This window comes from Rhinolophus sinicus, chromosome 3 (genome assembly GCF_057876585.1).
Source record: "Rhinolophus sinicus isolate RSI-liver-muscle chromosome 3, RSI-T2T, whole genome shotgun sequence".
NCBI lineage: Eukaryota > Metazoa > Chordata > Mammalia > Chiroptera > Rhinolophidae > Rhinolophus > Rhinolophus sinicus.
The window spans coordinates 149,069,892-149,089,508 of NC_142503.1; the positions used below are offsets into that span (position 1 = coordinate 149,069,892).

At 35.1% G+C, this 19,617-nt stretch overlaps 1 protein-coding gene across 3 annotated transcripts in view; it reads right to left on the reverse strand.

The window, feature by feature from the left end:
• The window catches only part of NEDD4 (NEDD4 E3 ubiquitin protein ligase), a 113,763-nt gene that overhangs the window by 36,916 nt on the left and 57,230 nt on the right, over positions 1-19,617 (reverse strand). For all 3 annotated transcript variants that reach the window (XM_074327712.2, XM_019732300.3, XM_019732298.3), the window contains one exon: positions 592-642. In XM_074327712.2, the coding sequence (XP_074183813.1) occupies positions 592-642 (51 nt within the window). The remainder of the gene's footprint in view (positions 1-591; positions 643-19,617) is intronic.

Consider the following 19,617-nt stretch of genomic DNA (forward strand, 5'->3'; position numbering starts at 1 on the left):
TCCCATTTTCTAGTGAAATTCAATATAGCAAAAATAAATGTATTACTATTTCAAAACAAAAGGCCTTTTCCTCCTAACTTTTCCATTTGTGTCACCACCCTTATCTCCTAAGTTCAACCTTTACTTTTTGCTTATATATTTTTTGATTCCCATGTAAGAAACCTAGTCCAATATACCGTAGTTTTATTATGTTTCCTGAATCTGCCTGTTTTCCTCCATTGCTATACGCTTGGCCCAGATTCAGTTTCATACTTATATTGTTATAAACTGTCTTAGTTTCCTTCTATGAGCCTAGGCTCTGCCCATTCTAGTTATTCAGTAGAATATTTCCAAACTGATCTTTCTCGAGTAATACTTTCATTACATGAACAAACTTTAGTGGCTCTACTTCTTATGGGGTTAATGTCAGGGGATCTTGAAGACCAAATTAAAATGGAAAATTGAGATGCATTTCAGAAAATAATATACTCAAGAAATAATAGCAGTATATATTTTAAAAATCAAACATTTATATTAACTATACTGTGTATTTGTAAATATTTATTAAAATAAAAAGAATAAACAAAAAGTAAAATGAACATCTATACTAACCGGTAACGGATAAAGAGGAACATCCACTTGACCTAGGAAATCATCTCTTGTCTATAAGAGAAAGAAGAAAAAAAATAATTAGTAACATTCTCAATCATTTTAGAAAATTTTGATGAGCTCTTGCCATCATTCACAAAACCATGTGGAAGGTTTTTTTTGTTTAATCCTATACAATATCACTAGAAAATAAAAAGTAGTATGGCATAACTTCTGGTAATTGCAGGATAGAGTATATCAGATTGATCATTTTGCAGATAATAATTAGATACTCTGAAGAAATATAAAACTAACTATTTGAAACTAGCATAGTGACCAAAAGTAAGCAGAAACTGGAACAGAGTCGATCTTGAAAGAAGGAACTGTACTGGGTAGGATTCATATTTATACAGCTTTTCACGTGATAGTACTCCATAGTTCATTCGTGAAGTGGTTAGGACTTAAACAGAATCTGAAATCTTACTTGTCTGAGGATTCAGAAGACTGAGTTTGAAGTTAACAGAATAACTGGAAAGTGAGGGGGACAATCCCTAAAGGAAAGAAGCCCCAAGAGTCCTTCTAAATCTCTATATAAACTCTATCCAAATTCCCAGCTGATTCTAAAACTGCGTATGTGAAAGGCAACAGCTGGAAGGCTGAAAGGACTGAGCATAGGTTTAAGTTGATGTTCACCTTTAGGGAGATAGCATTTGGAGTTCAGCTAAGTTAACAACTTGCTAGAACAAAAATCAATACTCTTCAGGGAAAGATAAACTTCATTGTCTCCATCATGTACCATGTATAATGAACGAATGTATGGAGATTCTCAGCAGTGAAACAGAAACTTAAAAATGAATCAACTGTACCAGGGGTGCCAAAAAAATGTCCACACATTTTAAGACACGTTATCTGTATCACTTTTCGAAGTTGAATTGAATTACAGTAGCAATGTGTAGTATGACATTAGCTCAAAAGGTGGCATTAATGAAATGAATGCTAGCGTCACCATGCGACAGGCAGGACAGTCAAAGAAAATGGCGGAAGCAGAGTTGTCGTTTGAGGAGTGCAAGACCATTTGGAAGCGGTATCTGAAATTCGAGAATGTTGTGGAAGTACGATGGCAATGAGTATGCAACAGAACCTCCAACATGCCTAACAACTGTATGCATTCGTGATAAGTTTGAGACACATGGTACTGTGTGTGATGGGCACAAGGGAAGATCCGGGAGGCCTCACACAGCAACAAGTCCTGGTTCTTCTGCTGTGGTGTTGGAACAGTTTAGATGCTCACCACAGAAGTCTACCGAACAATGTTCACTGTAATCAGAAGTGTTTGGGTGTTGACGGCAACCACTTTGAACATCTCTTGTAATTGCAGAAGTCAAACGTGACTTGTATTCATCTTTTGTTATTGGTATATATTGAGTATTAAAAGTTTAATACAGTTTTTTCCTTTCTTAAAATGTGCATACATTGTTTTGGCATCCTGTGTATATTTTAGGACTGAAAAATATAATATTTGAATTAAAGATCAGTGGGTGGGCTTAACATATGATTGAAGATGACAGGAGAAAATGTATGCGAACTTGAAGATATATTAATAGAAGTTATCTAATATGAAAAATAAAGAGCACTTACAATTAATATCAAGTAGTCTAATAAATATATGTGCAACTGGATTCCCAGAAAGAGACGGAGAATAAGGCAGAAAAATATTTGAAGAAAAAAGCAGCTATCTTCCCCAAATATTAACAACTTACATAACTATAGCATAATGATCAAAACCAGGAATACTATTACTTAACCTACAGACCTTACTCAAATTTTGCTAATTGTCCCACTAACTTTGGTCCAGGGTCCAAATCAGGATTACACATTACATTTTGTTGTCATGTCTCCTTAGTTTCCTTTAACCTGGAAAGTACCTCAGTCTTTGTCTTTCATAATCTTGACAGAATGTCCCAGTTTGGGTTTGTCTAATGTTTCTTCATGGTTGAATTTGTTATACATTTTTGGGGCAGGAATACTACAAAAGTGATGTTTGTCCTTTTCTTAGTACATCATTATCAGGAGGAAATGAACACTGAAATCTCATATGTTATGGATAGTTAAGGACCACTAAACATTTGAGAAAAGCCACTTGAAAAACAGAGATCTAACCCAAAAGGCAAACAGAAAGAAGGGAGTCAGATGAATAAGAATCAAGTCAGACATAGAAATACTTCAGAAAAAGTATATTAATATTCTCAGAGATGAATCATTTATCAATCAGACTTGGAGGCTATGAAAAAGAAGCAATTAGGGAACAAAAAAGAGCTCTTAGAAATTAAAAATATAACTTAAATTAAAAGTTTAAGATAGAATTGAAAGATAGAGTTACAGAAATTTCTCAGAAAGAACTAAAAAACACTATTTGTAAAATTTCTAAAAAACTATAGGATTCCCCAAATAAGAAAACTATAGGATATATTTTAAAAGTCAACATCTAAATAATAGGCATTCAGAAAGAAAAAAGGAAAGGGAAGAAATTGTCGAAGAACCATTTTTAAGAAGCTTTCCTTGAACTCAAGGAAATGAATTTTGAGAGTAAAAGGCCCCAATGAGTTAGGCAAAATGCATGAGAAAAAGACCCACAGCAAGGCACATATGTAATTGTGACATGTCATAATTGTGACATTTCAGAGCACCAGAGATAAAGTAATTCTAAACGTTTTTGAGAGACACAAAACAGATTGTACCCAAAACTGAAAGACACAAGACATAATGCCTCCAAAACTGTGAGAGAAAAATATTTGCTGCATAGAATTTTATACCCAGCCAAACTATCTTTTTCAATAATTAAGGTAGAATAAAGACATTTTTAGACATTGGTGATCTTAGGAAGGTAATGGAGGATGTACTTCACCAAAATAAGGGAGTACACCATGGTAAGGGCAGATGTAGGGGATTCAAAACAGGAGAAAAGCAAAGAGGATTCCCAGAATGATGGAGGAAGGAAACTCTCAGAATAACAGTAATGTAAGACCCACAGAACAGCCACTGCTTACTGGAGCATGAATGTATACAGCTTTAAGAGGGATGCTTCCAGAAGAATAGGAATAATCATATCTATCTAATACAATTTTGTGAGAATTAAATGATATAGTATATATGAAGTGCTTTGTATAATTCCCAGCATACAGTAAGCATTCAATAAATATTAGCTATTATATTTGAAATGCTGGATTCCATAATGAACACCCTGCTCCCTTTCCTCTGGACCAGTCTGCAGAAATTTCAAATAGGCACATACAACAAAAGGAGCATAGCTAGAGATGGAAACCCAGTAAATTAGCTTACTTTAAGGCCATCCATATTCCTATTCTAGTATATAAGGTGATGATAATTTTTGAAATGGATAAGTTAGTTTTTAATTATACCTTCAAGGCTGTCCTATGGTATGTTTTTTCACTCCTGTATTTATTGTGAATAGATGTTATACTCCAAAAATCTGATCTTTAAGAAGCTTTAAGTAAGGAAGTAAAATACAACAAAATACAGTAAAATCTCAACCACGATGACTGAGGAATAAAATATTTTGGTTGAATTACCTACTTAGGTTTAGGATCAACCAGATAAAAACATAAAACACCTTATTTTGGGTTCGGTCTTATTGAATAGGCTTGCCCTTGGTAAATAATGACTATAATGAACATCTGTTTGTGCTTCAAAAACATAGCTGTGATAAACTATCACTTGAGTAACACAGGTGCAGACAGGGCTTCTCAACTTGGATACTATTGACAATTTTAGCCAGATAATTCTTTTGTTGTGAGGGCTGTCCCAAACATTGAAGGATGCTTAGTGACATCCCTGCACTCTATCCACTAGATGCCAGTAGCACTCCTCCTCCAGTTGTGACAACCAAAAATGTCTCCTGGTATTGCCAATGTCTTCTAGGTGGCAAAATTGTGCCTGGTTGAGAACCACTGGTAAAGAAGATATAAAACAGAATGTCTCAACTAGTTAGCAAAACACTCCCTCTTCTGCCTTTAAAAATAACAGCTTTATTGAGATATAATTCACATAGTATAGAATTTACCCACTTCAAGTGTCCAATCAATTTTAGAACATTTTCATGCCCCAAAAAGAAAACCTATACCTATTAGCAGTTAACCCCCATTTCCTCCTTCTCTCCTAAGCCTTAGGCAACCATTAGTCTACTTTTTGTCTCTATGGATTTGCCTATTCTGGACATTTCATATAAATGGAATCATATAATATGTATAATATTCCTTTATGACTGTCTTCTTTTACTTACCGTAATGTTTTCAAGGTTCATTCATGTTGCAGCAAGTATCAGTACTTCATTTCTTTTTTTTAATCACTGAATATTATACTACATGGATATACCACATTTTATTTATCCATTTATCTGTTGATTGACTTTGAGGTTGTTTTCATATTTTTGACTATTATAAATAATGCTGTTATGAACATTTCAGTACAAGTTTTTGTGCCAACATATGTTTCATTTCTCTTGAGTATATACTTAGGAGTGGAATTGCTGGGTCATATGGTAACTGTTTAATATTTTGGGGAACTGCCAGACCTACCAAATTGGCTGCACAATTTTACATTCCCACCAGGACTGTATGAGTGTTTCAATTTCTCCATATCCTTGCCAATATTAATTACTACCTATCTTTTTAATACAGCCCTCCTAGTGGGTGTTGAAGTGGTATCTCATTGTGGCTTTATTTGCATTTCCATAATGACCAATGATGTTAAATATCTTTTCATGTACTTATTGTGCTCTTTATTTCTTAAAAACTCTTAACTTATAAATCTTCCCTAGAGATTCAGTCTCCACTGCAGAGGCAGTGCCTGGTCACTGTGGGGCAGAAAGAAAGCATTTCATCCATATATTGCTCCAGAGTCCTTGTTCATAGATTGCATTTTGTGAACAAAAGCACAGAACAAGAATCCCATATGATGAAAATTTCCTTGTTTCAAGTAATTTTGGTATATAAAAGTATATTTTAAAAATTTCTTGCAACACATCTTCCTTACGTCTTCCTTCTTTGAAACACGTGCTCTGAAATGCATTTCTTAACTTCTACTTAAAATGAAATGATCCCAAGAACCATATTTCTAATATTACAAGAATGAACAAATTTTCCAAACTAAAAATCAATACGCCTGGTCTGAGGAGACGGAGAATATGAAACTAGGAGCTATCCTGGAAAGTCTGGGACATATGGTTGCTATAAATATGGACAATTAGAGGTTCTTTTTCCATTTACAAAGAAACAGTGATAGTTTTAAATTCATTCCTATGAAAATAAGTCAGTCTGTGATGGTCATTAATGTTTCCCTAGCCAACCAATTGTTCCAAATTCTGAATATCAAGCATTTCTTTGCAAGAGTTATTTCCTATATTTTAACTGCATGCCACTTACTTCATAAAACAAATTTGCATTTGGCAAAATATAAGTAATTTAAGAATGCCTGAAAATCTACCAAAGAATTCAGAACAGCAGGTGATTTTAAACTGTAGTGAGCACAGTTTATAGTCAGTAAATAACACTTTTTCTGATATTTTAAAGATACGAATTTCAGTTTCTTAAAACCATTTTTAGAACATGAAAAAAGAAAAAAAATCCAAATTGCTGTTTTTTCAAAACTTCTATTAGAACTATAGATGGCTCTAAGTTTAGGAGGACAAACTGTTATCAATTTTGATAAGGCTGAAAATTGAGTGGCTCAATGTTCCGTTTTAAGAGAACCCAATGTTACAAAAAAAATCTGAATTTTAAAAACGTTAAGTTAAAGTGTCATAGCTGTGAAGAATACTTGGCTATAAAAAGAGTTTCCATAAAATCTGAGTTACAAATAATTTCCCAGGGTAAATCTACAGTATAAAGCAAAATATTAAAGGAAGAATCACTTCCTCATTACTAGAGCCAAATATCATAGCCCAAGTTTTCTGCTGTAACATCCAACTTTTAATTTTAATCATGCTTTTTAATCAGTAAAAATGAATTTTATACATGAATATTAAATACAGTATAGTTCCGGTTTTCAGACTTAGCTATCAGCACTTTTCTAATCAAGATGATTTTACAAAGTAATTTAAAAACACAGGTCACACATACACTGGGTACAAAATTAAAAGGGAAAATAGAATTTCTAGCCTCCAGTTATCTAACTCCTCCCACTGTCTTTCCAAAAGGCATGAGCAGTCATTTTTTTTTGAGTTTTGATAAGCCTTCAGATTTTTCTTTGACACACTGTCATGCAGCTTGCTTTTTTCCCCTTCAACAATATCTCTAGAACCTTGTCCAATATCAGTCCACGTGGAGGTGCTTTTTCTTTGATGGTTGATAGTATGCCATTGCATGGAATACCAAAATTTACCTAGTTCCCTATCAATAGGTTGTTTATAATTGTTTGCCATTACAAACTATGACTCAATGGATAAACTTGCATTTATCATTTTGCATATATACCCAAGGTAAGTTTTATTTTGTAAAATAGTTAGAACTATAGTAGACTAATCTGAACTTATCTGAAATGGAAACAGATCTCAATGACTGATTCGATGTTACTGAAGGAAATAGTGTCCTGAGTAACCCAAAAGGCACATACAAGTTTTCAAAGACAAAATCAAGATTAAAGATTCAAGATCAAGACGTTTGCATTTGAATTAATATCCTACTCAGTGGCAATAACTACTGTCTTCACACAGTTGTATTCAAATTGTCTATGTGCAAAGTCATGATTCTTCTATACAGATCACTAATTCTAAAAAAAAGTGAATTGGGGCAAGCAGTAAAAAAGACACTGATTAAATTCATACCTATAAAAATGTTCAAGCCATCGTTAATCATATTATTTAAATTAAGTCAAGAGATACTTCAGAGATCTTAAAAGACTAAGGAGAGTTGAAAGCTCTGAAACTGAGACACTAAAAGTGAATTTTTCTGAAAACCTCTTTGTGTAAAGTAGAATTTAAACTCATTCTATTTATGAGTTAAGAGGTTAAACATTTTCTTGATTAGAACATGTGAAAAGTCAATATTTTGACAGAGGATATTAGCACATGTGAATCTTTGAGAAAAATAAGCAGAACTTATATGAATGGACTCATTTATAGTATTTTTAAAAATAAGGAACCACATATTTTCTGCTTCCAAAATTCTATACATACTATTCTTTTTAATGAACATCCTTCCTCTCAAAATCCATACTACATGGATTCATACTACATCCTAGACATAAATAGAAAAAAAAGATTGTGAAAACGACTCTAAATTTAGCTCAACTATTTTCTAATGTATGCACATTCTTATTATTATTTCATTTGCATAACTTCTACCTTTCTACTTATATATAGACTTACTACAAACTATGACCTGCTTATTTTAAACGTTTTTTTTTTTTTTAGAAGTTCAAGATTTATTGATTCAATCTTTTTAGTATGTTGAGGGGAAAATGGTGTTAGCTAAATAAATAAACAGTATAATCTGATCTATGCTATAAAATCATAGTGCTATGGAAACCGGATGTCTTTGCTTAAAACAAACATTCAACATCCCAAGCTTGTGATTTGCTCAGCCAGCCAGCCCGTCTGGTGGATTTAACTGCAAGACACAAACTGTACTTGTTCTTTGAAAAAAGCTTCATACTGCTTAAAAATGTGGGTACATGTGTTCTACAGTTCTTAGCAACCTTCACATTTTAAAAGGGATTTTTACCTAGTAGATGGGGGTGGGGAGGGATTCAAGATAAAACCTCCGTCTAAATCACTTTCAGTTTGAGTTCTCCTCTGAATTTCAGTTTCTTTGGAGGTCTTCACTTTATACAAGCATCACTAACTTGTGAAAACTGGCGATTTACCTTGACAAGTTTCTCTATCTTTATATGCTTTAAAGTTAAATTTATAATTTACTGTGAGGGTTTTCAAATATAAACCATATTTTTAATATGCTACAGAAGAGAAGGAATCTAAAGCAGATGAGGAGTAATAAGAATCAGGTTGTGCTGTATCAACATGAATAAGATTTTATAATTATTTTCAAAATTAAAATTTAATATATCCAACATACTTTTACAAGCAATTTGTATTGTATGCCCCTCAGCTAGAGGACTGCAAAAGGTGAGAAGAAAGTTTTGTGTTTATTACAACTTTCCTCCCCTCTCCAAAAATGGGAGGGGCTCATCAACTTTTCCCATTGTTCCAAGTTTGTATTCTAAACAAAGAAAAATGATAAGAGGACTAATGTATAAAATTATAATTTAACCAGGAAATACCCACAGCTAGGTAACTGATAAAAGGGATAAGGCTCTTCCTCTCAGAGAGAAAAATATTCATTCTTGATTGAAAATAAACAGATACAGAGATTCACTCTCCTGAGTGCCACTTAATTATGATACTACGTTTTTTTTTTCTTTTCAGGAATGTCTGCCAAGCTACCAGCTACGAGGAAAAGAAAAACGTAAATTTTTGAAGCGATGGAAGCTAATATTCTCTGGGGAATTATATCTATAGTCTAAATGAGAAACTAATTTAGCAGAGGGCTGCCACTGCTGAGAAAGATAGTGACTTTAATTCTAAGAAACCAAAGAGCTGTGTAAAATCTCAGATATTTAATTTAAAAACAAGTAAGTGTGAGAAGATGAACTAAAATCATCACTTTAAAATGAATAAACAGAAGCTGTGGCAAGAAGTAGTCTAGAGAGGCTTCTGCTCCCAAACTAATCTAGAATTTCAGATTTAGGTTAGTCTGCTCAAGTGGTTTTCAAACTTCTGTGTGTGTCAGAATCATCTGAGGGGCTTTTTAAAAGACAGATCACTGGGCCTTACCCCTATAATTTCTTTTTCCGTAGGTTTGGAATGGGGCCTGAAAATCTGCAACTCTTACAAGTTCTTGGGTGATATTCATGTATCTGATCTGGTAGACACACTTTGGGAACCATATCTCTATTCAATCCTTGGAGCAAACCATGATTGATAACAGTGGAAGATGAGTGAGCAGGGCATCTAAATTTATCAACTTGTATCCTGCCAGAAGTAGTTCCAAATGGACTTGGTCTCTTTAAGATAACACACAATGTAAATTAAGAGAGTTGAAGATAAAGCAGAACAGAATCCCTTTAAAAGAAGCAAAGGAGTCAGGCACCTATGTATTTGCTTTTCTTGCTAGCTTAAGTTGTAAAAATAGACACATATAGCCTAATTATGGCAATCTTCTTTTTAAAACCTTTGCAGACTTGCTAGTCCATAAATATCGTTTCCCAAATGTGTTCTAAGGACTAATAGATTTGCTAGATAGTAAAAGAATTCAGAGGTGGTCACATATTTGAGAAACATTTGGTTAAACGAAGTTCAAAAATTTACTTTCTGTTTAGGGACTTTACTAGTGTACATTGTGCCGTCCCAAGAAATATAGCATACAGTATTTATACAAAATTATTTGTAAATGGGATGGATTTTATATGAAGTATCATACAGACTGACAAGGAATACATTTCAAAAATATTGGTCCAGCGGAAAAACTATTAATATAAATTCCTTAGCAAGGGATTCTAGACCCTCTACATTTGTTTTTCCAATCTCCCTTACAGCCTTATCTATTAATGTAAACCTCCCCAATAGAGTAGTACTATACCTTTGCTCTCAAACTCACTTCTGCTTCCTGGAAAGTTTCTTTCTCTCTCTGCCTGTGTAAATCCTATCCACTTGTGAGTCCCAGCTCAATGACATTTTAATGAAAAAATTTTCCTGAGGAGACTAAATTGCTACTTTCTTCCTCTGTAATTCTACTGCACCTTGTATCTTTTAACATCTGTTGTTATAGTTCTCTTCCATTGCAATGAGACTATAAATGCAGTGAGTCAACAAATGTTACTGACTGGCTTTCTACAGCCAGATTCTGTACTAAGTGAGGGAGAATGTTCCTGATATCATGGAATGTACAGTCCTGCATGGTTGACAAATATGCACATATTATTAAAGTGTGTGTTAAAAACTGAAGGAAAGTACAGAATTCTAGGGATGTATACAGGAGAAGGGTTAAGGAAAACTTTTATTCCCCATTATATCCCAATGTGCCCTGCCTTTGTGGGTATCTAATATCTAGAGGTTAAACTCTAGATTATTAGTGGTTTTTTTTTAATTGCAATGGCCTGACTTACTAGAAAATTATATCCTTATATCATGTAGTCCCTCCTTTGTAAAAGCTAGCAATTTAGACCTAAGAAAGTACGCTGATATGGAGAGAACGTACCAGAAAGAAAACAGTAATAGTTCCTCCAGCATTATGAAACCAAACTAGCAATGTGACAGGAAATAATAGAATAACAAAAGAAGATGGTTATCACATTTCCCTTGCCTATTCAGGCACTAGACTCAAGTAAGCGTCCATTTGAAGAAGTTCAGTATGTTGAACAGCGTTGGAGAAATAATGGAAAGTGTTAAATGACCTGCTCCGCTCCCTATAATCAGACTGCCTTCTTCAACCTGGACTTGAATTTAGATCTCTGTCACAACGTTGATAACCAGGTAATGTTTGCGCTCCAGATGCTTTGTTGATTCCTTGACCACGTCATCACTGCTTTGACTATGGCTTATGTTCCTGCATCATTTACCGGCTTTCCTACCCCAGGGGCTGAGCTGTATTTTCTTGAGTTGTGAGAGGCTGTCTTCCCTAGGAAGGAGTGATTCGAGCTATTCCCCACCTTTCTCCCCAGGCTTCCCCATCTGTCCCTGACCTTTTCTGCCCTCTAGTGACCATGAGCCAGTCTCTCATCCTTGGCCTATGGGATCCACTTGGAATCTGCACATTGTTGGCAGCTTGACAGACTATTTTGCACAAATCTCTATTATTCAAGTCGCATGAGTTAACAACCCTGATATCCTATCGCTACTACATACAAATTTTAAAAAAATACATCCATGAGGAGTGAAATCCACAGCTCACATAGACTTAGATTCAGATAAAACTACCCCATTTATTGATTTAAGTATAATCTAAGAATGTTTAAACAATATTTAAAAGGAAGGTTAAAAATAATTCCTAAGTTTTGCCATATGGTTCAGGGCCTAGCAATGACTTGCACATACCGTGTTTCCCCAAAAATAAGACCGAACCGGAAAATAAGCCCTAGCATTCTTTTCAAGATGACATCGCCTGAACATAAACCCTCATGCGTCTTTTGGAGCAAGAATTAATATAAGACCCGGTCTTATTTTCGGGGAAACACGGTAGTAAGAAGTCATTATTTGGCTCATGATTAGGTTAATTGCTAAATCAATCGATCCAGATTCCAGTTTAATCATCTTTAAAGGTAACTGAATCTGAAGTTTATAAACCACTGAAGGTTTCTTCAGTGTATTAAACAGCAGCATTAGTGGGTCTGGAGAACACTGCTGACATATCAAAGTTTTCAGTCTACAGACTACTTTAATGAGGTAATCCTCCTGCAAACTTGAGGCAAGCAGTCTGGGAGCTTCTACAATCGTTTCAACGCTCCAATCCTTCCATAATTAACTTCAAACTATTTTATTTATGTTCTTTGTCTTCTTTGTTTAGACTGCCCCTTCAAAAGTTGGGACAATGTCTGCTACTCTTTTGTGTTTTATAACAAAAGTTATTTAAAAAAACAAAATCTGCTTGTTGGAGTTTCAATAGTATTTTTCCTAATCATCAACAAATAGTATTAAGCACAAACGGTATACAGTGACTGGCAAATACATTCAAAGATTTATTGTGAGTAAAATGAGCTCACTGGCAAAGTACCAGAAGGGACGAGCCAAAAAGTACCTCTAAACAACAACCAAAATAATTGATTCCCAAAGCGGTCTTTCTTCCTTGTTTTTTTTTAATTTCTTTTCTCTCTTCTTTTTTGTAAACGTTGGTACAAGACTACTTATGTAGCGGTAGAATGAAATGTTTTCTCTAACAATTTTTACTTTTTGAAATGAATCTTTTCTAAGATTTAAAAAAAATATTTCAGAAATAGAAATCGATTGTTCTTATAATTTTATTACCTGATTATCTGATCAAATATAAGTTTAGTTGATCTATAAACAGTTTTTAAAGTTTCTCCCCGGGTTGGAGACTCATAATTTTTATTGAAGAATATAATGTATCAATGAAAACAGGAAAAAAAGGGGGGGGGATGTGGGTTACTGTTGTTTAAGAAAATAAGAACTCAAAGGATTCCTTTAAAGCCAAATTTTTCTTGCTTCAACAGCAAGACAGGTACCAGTGGAGAAAAATAAGGCCATTGGATATGCCTCCACTACTTCAGCCATCACAGCTACCAAGCACTGTAGATTTAGGCACCTTCCTCAATACACTGGAGCATTCATTGTCCAAGTTACAGGGATATCAACACTTTTGTGGCTCAAATGTAATGTTCTAGAGGAACCCTGTCATAGAGCTTTCAACAATTGTGGGATATTCTGTATAAGGGGTGTCCAATGCAGTAACCACATGTGACTACTGAGCGCTGGAAATGTGTCTAATGCAAATGCGGTTCGGAATTTTAAATATGATTTCATTTAAAATAATTAAAATCTCAATAGCTACGTGTGGTTACTGGCCACTGTATTAGACAGATGGAGTTCTAGAACAGTTTTTAGTGAAACAGTACTTTCTGGTTTCAAGATTTTATTTTCAGTTCTTGCCCTGGGATTCATACAGGTCCCCCAGGCTGACTGATTTCCCCAGGCTACTGTATTCAGAATTATGACTTGATTTCTTTTTCTTTTTAAACTAGATTGGCTTATCATACCTAAGGAAAGGTTGCGTTAAACTTTTTTAAGGATGCTCCTGAGAAAGAAGTCACCCAAAGGGAAAAAAAAAAAGGAGAGAAGATGAATGACATGATTGCCAAAATGCTGATAACTGTTAAAACTGGGGCTCATTAGGGCATACATGGGGGCTCAATGCATTAATCTTTCTACTTTAGTGTGTGTTTGAAAATTCCATAATAAAAACTTTAAAAATGTTTGCAAAAAAGATAGGTAGTTTATAATGATTTAGGTAGTTTATAACAGTTATTGAAGAAAAAGAAAGAATATAAGTGTTATACCATGTTTCCCCAAAACTAAGACCTAGCCAGACAATCAGCTCTAATACGTCTTTTGGAGCAAAAATTAATATAAGACCTGGTATTATATTACATTATTATATTACAGTATAAGACCTGGTCTTATATTACAGTAAAATAAGACTAAGTCTTATATTAAGTTTTGCTCCAAAAGACGCATTAGAGTTGATTGTCCAGCTAGGTCTTATTTTCAGGGAAACACGGTAGGAGGTAGATAACTCATATACAGTATGTGTTATTTGAGCAATAAAAACTAATCAGAAAGAACAAAGTATTTATAAATGTTGGGTCACAAGTCAGAAGAATAGAAAAGATATTTGAAAAATAAACTGGTTCTCTAGTAATAATGGGCTTAAAGAATAATCTCTGGGATGGTCGGTTAGCTCAGTTGGTTAGAGCCTGATGCTAATAACACCACGGTAGCCAGTTCGATCCCTGCATGGACTACTGTGAGCTGCACCCTCCTTATAATAGAGAGAAAGAGAGAGCGAGAGAGACTGGTGTCCCTCCATCTCCATAAAGAAATAAAAAAGAATAATCTCTGAAGTTTTCACTCAACAGTGGTAATAAGAAAGTGTTAGATCTATGCAGCCCAGGCTGTAGCCATCTTTTGCTCATCCCGATATACTTTTCTCTCTTACAATAAAAACTTTCTTAACTTGCCGGACCACGCACGTTCCTTTACCGGCCGAACTATCAGAAAGGACTTGACCTGAACCTGCTGTTCTACAGAGTGTGAAAGTGAATCATCAGATTGTACTCAGCTCAGGTGGAAATTTTCCTTTAATGAACTCATTTTTTCTTCTTCTTTCTGATGGTATTTTTACTAGAATCACCTTCCCCAAGCAGCTATATCTTGTAGATTCCTCCTACTGCGGGGTAGGATGAAAGTCCTCTTGCTTAGAGAAGTCACAGAAGTGCCTTAGGGTACATAACAGAGCTGAGTTTGGGCCCAAATATAACAATTTACTAGATTTATGATATTGAATAAGTCACTTTAACTTTTCTGAGCTTGTTTCCTTACTTCTAATATGGAGATAATATCAGAGAGTTTTCTGAAATGTGGCATACAATACGGTATATTAACTGACTTAAAGTTTTACAGATACACATATAGGGTTAAGAGTTTTAAAAACAATATATCAGGATTTTCTCCAAATTAAAAAAAAAAATCATAGTTGAGGTTTCAAATTCTAGTGACGGTGAACATCCAATATTGCACTTGCACTCGTTGGTTAGACCGTGGTACTACTAATACTAACACCAAGGTTGCTGGTTCGATCCCCACATGGGCCACATTGAACTGTGCCCTCCTTAAAAAAAAAAAGGGGGGAAGGCAATATTGCACTCCATTAGAGGGCCTCCTCTTCTTGCCCTACACCCAAACCCATTTTTAATAGGTCTACTCTCTTCCTCAGAGTGACAGGTACGCACATTTACATCTAAATGTATTGCCAAATGTATAACAGACATCACACAGTCTGTTATAAAGAATGTTTAATTTAGTCTTTCTAGTAGTATCTTCATTTCTAGAATACACACAATGTATTTCAGACAACAGGTATGAAAATCAGTCCCCTTACTTGATGTAAATTAATTAAATTATCATCAGACCTTAAGGTTTTGGTAAGTAAATACTACTTTTTAAGGCATGTTTTACCTAAATTAACTCAGTGTCACAACTTATAGAAAGAAATAACCTTCATCGCTAGTATATCACTAACCACTGCTATAAAATATAACTAGGCAATCACTGGAAGTTTCTTCTCTGGAGACACAAACTGACCTCTGGAAAAGACCTACAGACATTAGAGGTCTCCCAACAATGACGCCTCCCAGTTGAAAAGTCCCCTCCTGGTCATTTCATAGTGACTGACAAATATGAACAGACAGCAAGGTTCACAAGATGCCTGGAGAAAAATTTCCAGTAACAAGAAGCAAACAACAATAACAACAAAGTAACTCACAGGAACCAGAGACAATGCAGGACCCATAATAAAACTTAAAAACAAACAAACAAAAAAACCCTGAAGTAAAATATTCTCAGAGAATTAAGAGATTATATTTATAAAATAAGAATAGAGAATCATCAGAAAACAAGATAAAACTTAGAAAGTAAAATAACCAAAATTTTAAAATTAAAGAGAACTGGAAATTTTGGGGAATCTTCCAGACAGTAGGATAAAGAAAGCAAAGAGATAGAAAGCAGGATAGAAAGCAAGATCGATCCAAGGGGTGCAAACGTTAGCTAATAGGAAATTCTAACAGAGAATACAGAGAAAATGGCAGCAAGGAAATCTTCAAAGAAGTAACACCTGATTTTTAAAATAGGCACATGTGTTATCTTGATAATATCAATTAAAATTGGTTAAAAATTATATATGCAATCACATATCCTAGGACTTAGGTGTCCACCTGCCTGAAGTAGGTATAGATATTATTCTATATTATACTGTATCGCTCCCTGGTTGTTTCCATGGCGTATGCTGTCTTCTTGTCTAAATTATAAACTCTTCAATGCCAGGAATAATATTTGCCACTTACAGCAGGCACATATTCTATTTCTGATAAATACTTGTTAAACTCATTTGCTTTGAAGATGACTTGAGTTTCCATTCAACTCTGTGACTCTTTCAGAGGGTTCAGTCTTTCAGCCTCGGTACAAAAGGTAAAGGTCACTCTTAGCTAAAACAGTTACTTGAAACTCCAGGAACAACTCTGAGAATCCAGCTCTCATATCAAGCCTGGAATGAAATCTTTTCATTAAACAATGATAAATTTAAAGCTGGTCAAGTGGTCTTTGTTTAAATACCCTTAAAAGTTTTGACCCATTTCATCTTTTGTTTTTTAGAAAACTTGATCTGAGCCTCTATCCAGACACACAGTTCTATGGTACCAGTTAGTGGAATATGTAGGCTATGAATCAGACTCTGCTGTGGAAACTAATCCTTGAGTCACAATCATAATATTCCATTGGCATCCTCCCCGGGGGACAAGGTATTCATTTAAGAGTGCACTCTTTCATGCAAAGGATGAAGCATCAAGCAGCTCCCACTCATCATTACAGTCATCATTTAAACATCCTAGTTTGGTTATCTCTTTGTGTAGGGCCGTCTGGTCACCGTCACCCATCAGGATTCTACAGTCACTTTCAACCCCATTCCAAAGGGTCCCTTGGCTTCATTCATTAATTTCATAAATATTTATTGAGTATCTATTTTGAACTAGGCACTTTTCCAGTCTTGGTGATGATACAGCAGTAAATAAGAGAAAAAGTCCCTGATTTAGGGAATTGCATTTTAGTAAATTAGAGACCAGAAAAGATTACCTATTTGCTTAATTCCTTTTCTAGAATTCTTTTCTGATCAATTCTAGGAAATACAGATCTGCCTGCCTGCTTCCTTGCCTATCTATTTCTATCTCCCGGTCTTTAACTTTTTTCTTGCTATGCCTCCTTTTTCTCATTTCTTATCTGAAATGTTTGATATCATATGAGGCTCCCTGACAGTAGGCTAAGCCACTGACAGCCACAAACACTATAAAAAACCTAGCCACCAACAAGATTTCTTAAACTGCTTGACTAGAAGAACAGTTCGTAAGACTTTCACATGCTGATTAATGCTAGAGAAGTAATATATAATTTTAAGAAGCACTAAAGTATATATATAGGATTTTTAAACTTTCTCCTTATAGAGCTATTCAAAGGACAGTTAGTTCATAACTAAGCATTCATGATATATGTTGTGTCAATTCATTACATAAGCCAATGTAAGACTTAAACATTCTTAGTAGTACTCTACCTGGCACTGCTATAAGAAAGTATATTCAAAAGATTGAAAATGTTCACAAAGAGGAAGACAGACGATATTGCTTGAATAAACCGGAATAATGAAGAAATATATAACATTTCAATTGTTATTTTTCAAATTTCACAGTGAGAGGGGAAAAAATTAATATAGGCAACAATTTTAAAAACAATATAAACCAGAATAACAGCCATAATGAATTCAAGAGATTTCTTTAAGTAGAACGGCATGCCTTACAGACCAATATTTTTAAATCTTAAATGAAACTAAAATGAAATCCTGGAAAATTTAATAGTCAGAATTCTGGAGGAGTCATACTAAAGTTCTTTTATGAGGTAGGTAGGCAACCTCTCCTGTATTACATGGTCTCAGTCAATAACCAGTTTAAATGTCTAAGTGGATGTGAAATGCTTTGCAAATTATTTGGCCCTGGCGGCTGTATACCTTTAGCTCTTCTTTATGTAAAAGTTGGACAGGGACTCATTGGATACTTCAACTATGAACGTGTTCTCATAAAAGAATGGTCTTAGCCTTGCTTCTCAACGTGTGTTTGGGGAAAACAGCAGCCTTGGTAGAACCCGGGGAGCTTGTTAGAAACACAGAACTCTCAGGTGGAAACTCAGGTCTCACCGCAGACCTACTGAACCAGAATCTGCATTTAACAACTGACAACTTATTAAACCATTCCTTAAAGCATTGCAAGGCAATACCTATCAACAAAAATTTGAGAGAAAACGAAAAGAAAAAGGAAGTAGTCCGGGCTATTATTTTAGCTATATCGTAAAATGTTATACTCTCGGCTTTGGGAAAAGGGATAAGAGATTAAAATTCTGTTAAAATTATTTCTTTACTTAAGGAACAACTGAGTTTAAAGACATTGTATGCCGTACTACCAATATCCTTGATGTAAATTGTGCTCTGTAATTTTTTTTCTTTTAAGGTAAAGCACAAAATGTTTCATGGTGTTATGGTTTTGTAATACATCCAAGTCAAGAGAAGGCCTGATCTTCACGCCCCCACCCCATACAGATACCCTAGACTCTAAACAGAGATGTCATAGATTCTCTTGGTCAAGGTATGCTTTTATTTTTTATTTTTTTATTAGTTTCAGGTGTACAAAACAATGTAATAGTTAGACATTTACACCCCTCACAAAGTGATAATCCCCCTCCCCCAACTTACTACCCCTCTGGCATCATATATTGCTGCTCAAGGTATTCTTCATTTGACTTGCCCATGAATTGAGCAACAAGGTACACAGACATGCTAACTGCTTGCCCTTCCAAGTTCTCAGATCTGCTCTAATTACATCTAAGCAGTTTAGGTAAATCTCAGTGAAGGTGAAATTAATTTTCAACAACTACTCCCATGTTGAGAGTCTTCCCCCAAATACCTCATTGAATGGGGATAAATTTGTCCACCTCTTGTTCTGAGAGGCGTTCTTATACCTCTAGGTGTCTGTCTTCATCTGACCATAGTCTTCCAATCTCACCCATGGGCAAACAAAGAATACTGAATCACACACTTGAGGAATACTTCAGGTATTTCCTGGGTATGCTAACATCATTGGTTCCCTTTCTCGGCAGCACTCACTTGCTCCTTCTTCTAACCACCTCCTGACCTCAACACATTGGCTGGCCACACCCAGGGACTCTGCCAAGCCCCTTCTGCCTAAATAGGCTCCTGCTCCTGGCTTCTCCTTGTCTATCCTGTTCCACTGTCACCCGTAACATAAAGGGAGAGTGGGTTTAGAAGGGTGAGGACTTAATAGCTAGGACACGGTGGGCTCCATATGCTGGAAGAAACCAGTGACAGAAAGACAGAGGGGCCTATTCTCCAAGTAGTTTTTAGGAATAGGCCTTGAACCCTGACTTGTTTTCTGCATGCCAGCTCTTTTTTTGTTTTGTCTTATTTTGGGTGGTAGGGAGAAGACAGAGAAAGAGTAACAATGTTCAAAATGAGTTGTGACTGTTCAAAGGCAGTCTTAAGTTTTCACTCCTATTTCTATTTCCTTCATTTCTTATTGCTGAATCTCCATTTTGGTTCTCCTTGTGTATACTCACGTATTCTATAGTTCTAAAATGAAAGAACGGAGGTACAGCCTTTGTTCCCCTAGAAAACAGACTTCAATGGTCTTGTACAC